An 11,009-nucleotide genomic window follows, 5' to 3' on the forward strand; every position below is an offset into this window, starting at 1 on the left:
TGATTTAAGACTAGGGGAGGCAACAGCTCCCTCCCATCTCCCATGCTAGCCTAACTTTGCATCCTCAACAATTGACATAAAGGAAAACGAACTTGAAACACAGATAGGAATGTGAAGTCTGATGTGAAGCACAGGTTTCACCAGTATTTAAACCATGGTCCCAAACAGATTTTAATTAGCTTTATCAGACCCGTCCAAAGGAAGCACTTCTACAGGTACTGGCTTAAATAGTGATTGTTTAAAAAAAAAAAAAATTTCAGAGTTTGAGCTAATTATTCTTTCAACTCAAACACAGTCACCCATCCAACACTGTCCTGCTACCACTGCTGATGGTAAAGGTGGCAGGGTTCTACGTTAGGCTGCCACGTGTGAGAACCATGGAGTGGGCAGGGATGCCTGAGGTGCCATCAGCTCTGTCGGGTTTCAGCTGAAGGAGCTTGGCTCAAGAGAAGGTATGAGGGGGAGACTGCTCTCAGTGATGAATTTACCTGAGGAAAATGTTGTTAATCTGCTTTCTGATGAACGCTCTCAGGCCAAGGAACTTGCCGTAAATCCGATGCAGGACGGTCTTCAGGAAGTCGCGCTCCCGTGGATCTTCACTATCAAAAAGCTCCAGGAGCTTGAAGAGAAATCTGACAAATTACTTTAAAAAAACAATCGAGCTAAAACCGCTCTTTTTTCTAATTCTGATTGTAAGATAACCTATGAAATATTCTGCCTTACTAGATTTTTATCTTTGCTAAATAAATGAAACTAGGAAAAGTATAAATATTTTCACTAAATTCATAATTCTTTGTATTGTTTGAAAGAATATAAACACTTTCTAAAAATACAATTTTTTAACCTTGCCAGTGACTTTAAAATTCTTTCCTAGAATAATTTTTAGTGTTATGTTTAATGTTTTTTTTTTTTAATAAAACTTACTATTTTTATTTATTTATTTTTGAGACTGAGACTCATAATGTAACCCACGCTGGCCTTGAATTTGCAATCTTCCTGCCTCTGCCTTCCAGAGTCCTGATATTTGGAGTCCAGGCTGTTCGAAAGTTCCATGGTGAGATTGCCTTGAACATCTCCAAATGCGTAAGAGTCTTCCAGAACTGCACGGACCTTTCTGTTCTAAATTGAGTGCTGGGCATAGCCAGGGAAGGTGGCAAGCTCTTTCTTCATTCTTTCTGTGCAGATTCCAAACCCAAGCAGACATTCTGAGGCACTGATAAGTCACGCTCACGTGCCTAAAACAAGCAACTTCCTTGTGGTTTGCACTCATTTTTGGCTAGGTTAAGATACTGCGCGAGGCTCCAGCCAAAAATACCTACAAAGCACTGGTCCAAATGATCATAATTAGGAATGGCTAGCCTTCTCATTTTAGCCTTAAATTCATGTTTCTGATGTTGCTTTACTTGAGATGGTTTTGTTCAACGCAGATTTAGCTCTAAGGGGGCACGAAGCTCAACAGCAGTTGTTAGCTCTGAGTTTCAAATCTAGACATATTTTGAAGTATTGTAATTAAATAAACCTGATTAGAAATAATATACTCATGCCAGGAAACCTGGTTTTTCTGGCTCTGTTGCCCTCAAACTATTTTTAAGAATAATTCAGTCAAAATCAGAAGGTCCTGTTCCATGGTTCTCAAGCCGTGGCTCATGACCCATTTGGGGATCCCATGATTCACAACAGCAGCGAAATTACAGATATGAAGTACAATAAAATAATTTTATGGCTAGGGGTCACTACAACACAGGGCCGCAGCATTACGAAGGGTGACACTGCTCTAGTTCAAATCCAGACTGTGCCATTTACAAGCTGCGTGGCACTGGATGTGGGCTCTTTTTACAATAAGCATAACATTGATGAAGTATCCAATGACAGAGGTCTGTGTCACAAAAAACAACGAATATATCTTAGTTTTCTTGGGCGATTATCTTATTTGAACATAAATTTAAATTATGCAGTGTGCCGCCATCCTCCCCCCCCCCCCCGCTCCCAACTCTTTTAACATAAATCTCTTCTACTCTTCTGAGTTTTAACTTTCAAAAGCTGAGACTTCTCACACAGTAGTTTTCAGAAGCACACCGCACAACCCCAATACCTCCGAGAGGCAGCTGTGTGCAGTACACGGAACTGTTGGAATCAGAGAGTTAATGGCCTTGGCTTTCCAGATACTTCAGGAGTTTGAGGTAGAAGGCAGCAAACCGTTCCTGCTCTATTGGGCTTCTCCTGGCTCTCCTCAGAGAAGCCCAGCAGTCCCTAGAGTACCAGGTTACTGCAGCACTAATTCACGGTCCCCTCAATCTGCTGTCATCAGAGATACAGTCTAAGGTGTGTGGCTTCACAAGAGCCTGAGTACACTCCACAGGCGAACCATACAAGAAAGTAAATGTGCGTTTGTTTATCTGCAATTGCGCCAAAGGCCCCGTTGTATTTGGACTGACTTTACCTCTGGTTGGTGTGTACGCTGTACTGTTAGCGGACATCTAGTCTTATGTAGTTTATGAAGGGCTCTTGAAGGGATAGGCAGGCAGAGATTTACCATATATGAGCCAGAACTGTTCAAAATATATGGAATATTTTTTAAAAGATTTGTTTATTTTATGTATGTGAGTACACTGTTGCTCTCTTCAGAAACACCAGAAGATCAGATCCCATTACAGATGGTTGTGAGCCACTATGTGGTTGATGGGAATTGAACTTAGGACCTCTGGAAGAGCAGTCAGTGCTCTTAACCTCTGAGCCACCTCTCCAGCCCCAGTATGTAGCATCTTTATCATCCAGAACACCCAGCAGTGGTCTGAAAGGTCTTCACAATGGAGTCAAATTGTTCTCTCAGCATCAGATTCCTAACAAGGTTACATAATGATTATGGCTTTAAAAGGGAAAATGGAAATAGAATGGTTCACTTGACAGTTCTGTCTAGGGCCAGACAATTTCAAACGACCGAAGAGAGGCTGTTAAGTCTTTAAGGATCTTGACAATGAAAAAAAAAAAGGGTACATTCTTAGAAATTAATTGCATGTTAGTGTCCAGAAATAGAAGTAATACCCGTTTCTAAAAACCAAGAAGGCATTCATTCCATGTGCTCAGCTATCTCCTCTCAAGGTCCCATTTTATTTTAACTGTGGCTTAAGGAACCTGTGGTTTAAAGGGAGAATGGGATGGGTGGAGACAAGCAGCTGGTGTTCAGATGCTAGGTGTACAGAAAGACATCTACATACAGCTCAGTCACAATGATTAAAACACGGCAAGTCAAAGTCTTAAATCCCGAACTTTGAGGTACTGCAGAAAGGGCAGTTTGACTAATTTCACTGGGTGCACACTCTGGATATAAAACTCAACTTCTGAAAGCTACTCAAAAGAAGAGTGAGCGTGTGTGGGGGCCAGAAGATGGCATCTGATCCTCTAGAATTGGGATTCACAGGCTTTTGTGAGCTGCCAGACTTGGGTGCTGAGAATCAAACACAGCTTCTGGAACAACAGCAAGTACTTTGACCCCGGTGTCTTGCCAACCTTGGAAGCTGCTTTTACTTTGTCAAGAATAATTACTGAATATGTTTAAATGACTATTCCCCCCTTTTTTTTTCATTGCCATTTTGCCTGCATGTACGTCTTTGTGAGGGTGCCAGCCCCTCTGAAATTGGACTCACCAACAGTTGTGAGCTGCCACATGGCTGCTGGGGATTGAACCTGGCTCCTCTAGAAGAACAATCACTGCTCTTAACCCCTGAGCTTTTTCTCCAGACCACTAAATCAATTACTCTTAAAAACAACTATTAATAGCCAGTGCATGGATACAAACATTTGAGATCTAAGAGTCCCTTACCTGTTGGACAAACTTCTGATCGATGTATCGCTTTGCAATGCTGGGCTGGAAATCAGGACTCTCCAAGAATCTCAAGAAGAATTCATACACCAACTGTGTGAGAAGGTAAGTAAAGGCAAAATGGTGTTGATAATATTCTCAATTACAGTTCCGGAAAACAAAAAACAAAAACAAACAAACAAACAAAAAAACCAACCACCTTTCTTACTAGACTGAGTTGGTAACTGTTTCTAGAAACAAAGTTTTAAAGAACCTTTATTTTTACAGTTTAGCTTTTCTCCTGATTGGCTTTTTATCAAATTGACACAAGCTACAATTATCTGGGAAGAGGAAGTCAACTGATAAAAATGTCTCCATCAGATAGCCTGTAGCAATTCTTTGGGGCATGTTCTTGATTAATCTGATCTGGATAGTACCATCCCTGGGCCCGTGGTTCTGAGGTGTGTAAGAAAATAAACTGAGCAAGCCAGTAAGCAGTGTTTTTCTGTGGCATTGGCATCTGTTCCAGTCTCTGGTCCTTAAATCCTTCCTTGACAGGTACCCTCTCCTCCTAGACTGTTCTTGGTCATGGTGTTCATCACTAAGCAGTCTCCTGAGCCACAGTCAGTGAGGGTTGTATTTCTGCACCACTCATTGAATGCTCGGAATTTATGAGTGCTAGAACCAATCGAAGTGCCCAAGGTATCAAGTTAATGTCCCCCCATCCCCTGGAGTCCCTTAAGCACAGGCTCAGAATGAGAGCGGGCAGTGTGATCATACCAGTTATAAAAATCAAGTCTTCCTATTAAACTAGGGTAGAGGATCTAGTAAGGTGGTTCAAGAAGGTAACAAAACTTGCCACTAACAACTGACCTGAGTACAATTCTCAGGACCCAACAACATAGTGGAAGGTATTAAAAAAAAAAAAAAAAAAAAAGACTTCCATGGGTTGGCTGTCTGACCTACACATGTGTACACACACACACAAGCAGAACATGAAAATTGAAATAGAAAGCAGCACACCTGGAGAGTAACAAACAAAACCATAGAAGCACAGGCCTGAGAAGGAACTGTACTCCAGAACAAACAAACCAGACACATGGGTGAGTCTTGTACCAAGAAGTCCCACGCAGCCTGTATGACAGCACGGTGCACCTTATCACTGCAAGTCAGAACTAAAGTAATCAAGGAGAAAGCATGGCTAGTCTTTTAAAATTGTAGTCAGGCAGTGGTGATGCACACCTTTAATCCCAGCATTCAGAATGCAGAACTCTAAAGGTTCAAAGCCAGCCTGGTCTGCAGAATGAGTTCCAGCACAGCCAGTGTGGTTATACACAGAAACACTGTCTTGGGGTAAAAAAAAACAAACAACCTAATAGCTATGAAAGGTAAGAAACTGGCCTCAAGGTACAACTTAATTTATAAGCAAACATATCAATTAAGCATCCTAAAAATACAAGAGAATTAGATCCCGAAGTACAAGGTCACTTAAACCTTTGGGGGTCTAGGGAGATAGCTCAATGGTTAAATCTCTTGCCTCACAAGTGTGAGGACTGGAATCTGGATCCTTAGCACCTGTGTGAAAAGCCGGACAAGGTATGGATGTGTCGGGGCGGCTCAGCAGTTAAGCACCAAAGCTCAGTCTCCAACACCCACAGGAGGCAACTCACAAGGGCCTGTTAGCTCCGGTTTCAGGGACTCTGATGCCCTTGTCTGGTCTTTGTGGGCACCTGCACTCGTGTGATAACACACATGGACACATGCATGCCTACGCACACATACAAAAATACTTTTTTTTTTTTTTTTAAATCTAAGCAGGTATGGTGGTCCACTTGTAATCCCAGCACTTTGGAGGCAACGGCAGGTGGATCTCTGTGAGTTCAAAGCCTGATCTACATAGTGAGTTCCAGGCCAACTAGGGCTACAAAGTTTAAATGCACCTTACCCACCTGGGCACAGGGACCAAAGTTTGATTGAGAGATACAAAATTTTTTAATGTTAATTGTGCATTAAGAACATAATAAAAATAATTTTGCTTTGGGGCACAAACAGGCCCCAGCGTGAGCCTGGAGTGCCCTGTAGAGTTAAACTGTAGCTGTGCTGATAGCACAACAAAGGCCTTCCATCACGTAACTTTGCAGAGAACCAGCGCACCCCTTGGGAGACTTACAAGGCGCGTGCCACCACTGCCCAGCGGTTATTTTTTAAAATTATATTAGTTTATGTGTGGGTGTTTTGCCTGCACCTGTCTGTGCACCGTGTACATGTAATACCTAAGGAGGCCAGAAGAGGGAGTCATGTCTCCTTGGAACTGGAGCTGTGATGCTGGTTGCTGGGACTCACACCTGGGTCCTCTGTAAGAGCTGTCAGTGTCAACTCTTAACTGCTGAGCCATCTCTTCAGATTCCTAATTTTTAAAATAATTTTCATCTACATAATTTCCCCAACAACAATGCACATGAAATGACTAGTCTAGATGTAAATGCCTGCGGTCAGGAGCCAACTCAGCAGCACTGAGGAGAGGTCAAAGGCTACTTATTTAACACATGCTGCCTGAGTATTATAAACAGACGGAAGAAACCACTGGCCTACAGAGCTGAGAGTCTTCATCACCGTGAGACCATCTCCTAGGAATGAAGATCGTTCCCAGAGCCACTCACTCCCTCTTCCTACATTATTTCTTCCTGAACCTATCACATCTGACTAAGAATGTTCATTTCTGGGCATGAACCGTAAAACATGCAGGCATTAGAGTCTTAGGGGGGTTGCTTTGTGGTACCTTCTTTACTCCCAATGTCAGAAACACACAATGGAGGCTTGAGTATTTAATAGCTATATGAAATCACAGTTTTGCCAGGCAGTGGTGGCTCACGCCTTTGATCTCAGCACTTGGGAGGCAGAGGCAGGTGGATTCTGAGTTCGAGGCCAGCCTGGTCTACAGAGTGAGTTCCAGGACAGCTAGGGCTACACAGAGAAACCCTGTCTCGAAAAAACAAACAAACAAAAACAAAAACAGTTTATAAGACTGTTTCTGAGCATTTACTGAAGTTTCTCTATGTCCATATGAAGAATTATAATTTGCCTTTAAGAATCTTAGAGCAAAAACAAAAATCTTAGAACACTCACCAACAGCTTCAGCATTAATGCAATGGCACACCCTACACCCCAAAGACAAGAGATACAGAGAAGCTGCACTGCTCAGACTTTTGAAACAGTGTCTCATGTAGCCCAGGCTGGTCTTGAACACAAAATTAAAATAACTGATAATGAGTGTGAACTTTGGAGGCTCTGTGTCACCTTCCTGATGCTGGGGTACAGGGTACCTCATACAGGGTACAACTCTAACAGCAGATCTAGGGCATGGAGTCTACCGCGGCATGTACTCTACCAAGCATGTACACCACACCCAGCCTCCATTGTGCTACTCAGTTCTGAAAGTGCCTTTCCTAAGGTAATCCAATACAGGGCCACCAGAAAACAGGACGAACACTAAAGAATCTCAAAATAAACCTATATAAGCTAGCGAAACTGGAACCATCTGACCCAGAGAAGAAAAGACTGAGAAGCAGTTTTAATGAGTATAGGTATACAAAAGGCCCTTTCCGAGGAATATGGTGACCACGTGCTTTCCAAAGTCTGTTAATAGGAAAGTGATGTGAAGGAATTTTAAACAATTTGTTCCATGAAAGAATTCATAAAGGAGAGCATCTATATATTATACCACATAGTTTATACTACATGTTTAGAACATCGCCTGGGCACAATGAGCAGCAATAGAAGCCCAATTCTCTATGAATTCCTCTCTCTAAACATCTGAGAAAGCAAGACAGAGATTCTGCAAAATACTAAGCAGTTTAAATATGTCCAGCCTGGATGTCTTCTCTCTGCTCTTCCATCCACTGAACAAAACTTAAGACACAGCCGTGGCAAACTGGACAGAGAAAGAGAAAAGCCTGTAAGGCCTCGACACCACACAGAACTACGGGCGTGAAGCTGGGAGTGGGAGACGGGGTCCCCCCAGGGACAAGCACACCAACTATACAGTGCTAAACAGCCAGCCCTGAAAACATGCATACAAGTAACATTCGTACTTAATAACAACTGATGAAAAAGCCATCAATTTGAAGGACAGTGGGGAAAGGTAGTATATGGGAGGGTCTGGAAGGAAGACACATTATAATTAAAATACAATCTCAAAATGAAACAACAAAACATATGCTGGACAGGGCAGCAAACATTTGTATCCCCAGCTACTGAGGAAGCTGAGACAAGAGATCACCTAAGCCCAAGAGTTCAAATCCAGCCTGGGCAACACTGCAAGCCTCCCCTGCCATACACAGAGGTCAGCAAAGATCATTAGAATAGCACCTACTCACAACTAAAAATGTCCTAAACAGATCTCTAAGGTGTACAGAGGCACAACGGGAACCTTCCACTGAGCACCTTTTTCCAGCGTGGCAACATTCTGTGATCTCACTTGGAGCAGCTTTATATTCCATCGTAAAACCTGCTTAAATACATGACATCATCATCCTGGAACCCTAAGTAGCTTCAGATTGCCCCCAAACATTTCATTACCAAATTTAAATGCTATACCAAACTTTAGTAACTCAAGAGTGTAAAATTTTAGACATACACAGACCATAGATGAAATAAATTGCTTGTGTGCCTGTGCAATCTGATTTTTGTCTTGAGTAAGATCTGGCAAGAGCGAGAGCGAGGGAGAAGGAGCAGGCACATGTAGAGTGCTCAGAGGATGACTCTGGAAGCTGGCTTTCTTCATCACGAGGGTTACGGCACTGAGCAGAGGTCACTAGGCTTGACAGCATGTGCTTTTATCTACTGAGCAGTCTCACCAGCCCTAGAAATCCTATCTTGAAAGCAATTACCATCTCCTAAAATGTTAACCATTTTCTCTCAGAGGAATTTAAGCGGGGCCTCAAATTATACAAGTGAAAAATGGAAACACATTGTTTACTTGGCTGAGTTTCTTATGTTAATTTCTATGAGTATATAAAAATATCCTGATAGAAAAATCTGTCTTTGCTTTTGAAATTTTCAAAAACTAAAAGTCTTTCTCAAAGACTATCCAGCAACACATAATTTAAAAAAAAAAAAAAAAAAAAAAAAAGAGTAACATAACATGGGCTATGAGGATCTCATGCTTTAAAAACTGATTTTATACCACGTATAGCAGAAAATATCAGATGAACTTGTGCTTCATTCTATTAAAAATTAATTCAAGGGCCTGGCATGGTGGTGCATACCTTTAATCCTAGCAGTTAGGAGGCAAGATCTCTGAGTTCAAAGCCACCCTAGTCAACAAGCAAGCTTTAGGGCAGCCAGGGCTACATAATAGAGAGAACCTATCTCAAAACACAAAACAACAACGAATACTAGCACCTCCAACTAAATACTATTTTTAAGAGACATAGTTTAGATTCAAAAGAAACAAAGAGATTAAAAGTAAAAGAATAGAGAACATAAGTCATGTAACAGCAGCCAAAAGTTGGAATGGCTGTACTCACACCAGACAACCTAACTTCAAATAAGGACGAAGAAAACTTTAAGCCAGTTATGGCGGCACAAGCCTTTAATCCCAGCACTCAGGAGACAGAGGAAAGAGGATCGCTTTGAGTTTGAGGCCAGCCAGGTTTACAGAGTGAGTTCCACTCCAGCCAGGGCTACATAGAGAGATTGTCTCAAAACAACAAAACATGACTTTTAGAAAACAAAATAATGTTAAGAAAATGTATTTGAAATAAAATAATAAAAATAATGAAAATAACAAATAAAATTATTTTATTTTTCTTTCTTTTGAAAAAAAAATCAACATTTATTTTGTGTTTCTAAGTGTGTGGGAGGGGAGTGCAAGGGTCACGCCTTGCATCTGGAGGTCACATGACAACTTGCAGGACTCCGTTTTCTCATTCCACCACAAGGACTGAACTTTGTCACCAGGCTTGGCAGCACGTACCCTTTCCCACTGCAACACCTCAGTGACTCATATTTATAGTCTGGGGAGGACAGGTTCTTACTATGCAACTGAAACTGGTTTTGAATTCGTGATGTTCCTGCCTCAGTCCCCCAAGGACTGGGTTACAGGCAGATGACAGCACATGAAGCTTAAAACTCAAATACTAAAAACTCCACAGGATCAACAGATTACTGACATGTAAACATTGTTAATACAGACTAATAGTTCATACCTGTATGTGAGGCCAAGAGGCCTCAAGTGTGGGCTCATCCTCTTCCGGGTCAAAATCTGGATTATCACTTGGAGGAAGTGTCCGGAAGATGTTAGCACTGATCTGAAAAGAAATTAAGTTTGGGCTCATATTCTCTGCTGTATAAGTGAATTTAACAGTGAGAAATAAAACATTCTAATACCATTTTATTACAGAAAGAAAGGTAAAGCTATAAATTTAGTTCAGCTCTATAAATCTCTTCAAGACATAAAGGGATACGTGATTCTCTATGGAGTAACTGACTTCCTTAGACCTCAAGCAGCTAACGATCACAGATCACCTCCAAATGCTTTCATCACCAGCCACTCTTTTCAAATCTTTTCTTAAACCAGAATCAGGGAGGAGAAGAGAGGAGATCACGGGCAAGAGGCAAAGTTAAAGTTACCACCTTCATCTATCTTTAATTTGGTCATTCTACAACTCCTCCCATATTCGAACCCAGCTATGGTCCATAGCTGTAACAAAAACACCCTCCCTATTATTATAGTCACAAAACCTCATGATGGCTTACCTATGTTTTAATACTTTGAGATCTGAGTCTTTAAAAACAAATTACCCCTAAACAAGGAAGGGCTCTGAGATTCATTTTAGAGTCAGTGACATACAGTGTTTATAATTTCCTCCTCTGTATCATCTGTGTCAGCCAGGACCCAGGTAACCACACACATCCTTTTCTCACCACCAAAAGCTACACTATGGTCCCAACCCACAATTCTTTTGGGTTTTTTTGGAACTCACTATATAGACCAGATTATTCCCAAACTCACAAAGATCTGCCAGCCTCTACCTCCACAGTGCTGGGATTAAAGGTGTGCCACTATACCCAGACTATTTCTTTTAAGACAAATGAACAGACCAGATCAGATAGCTTAGTAATGTTTAATGGTGAGCTAGTTAGGGGATGATTATGGTGAAGGGATGACTGTGGTGGGGGGATGGCTGTAGTGGGGGGATGGCTGTGG

The 11,009-nt window shown here is 41.7% G+C and overlaps 1 protein-coding gene across 2 annotated transcripts in view; it reads right to left on the reverse strand.

Moving 5' to 3' along the window:
- The window catches only part of Ppp2r5a (protein phosphatase 2 regulatory subunit B'alpha), a 44,899-nt gene that overhangs the window by 6,801 nt on the left and 27,089 nt on the right, over window positions 1-11,009 (reverse strand). For both annotated transcript variants that reach the window (XM_021184693.2, XM_029474185.1), the window contains exons 3-5: window positions 10,009-10,110; window positions 3,821-3,913; window positions 489-619 (exon numbers count right to left, since the gene is read on the reverse strand). In XM_021184693.2, the coding sequence (XP_021040352.1) occupies window positions 489-619; window positions 3,821-3,913; window positions 10,009-10,110 (326 nt within the window). The remainder of the gene's footprint in view (window positions 1-488; window positions 620-3,820; window positions 3,914-10,008; window positions 10,111-11,009) is intronic.

This window comes from Mus caroli, chromosome 1 (genome assembly GCF_900094665.2).
Source record: "Mus caroli chromosome 1, CAROLI_EIJ_v1.1, whole genome shotgun sequence".
Classification (NCBI taxonomy): Eukaryota; Metazoa; Chordata; class Mammalia; order Rodentia; family Muridae; genus Mus; species Mus caroli.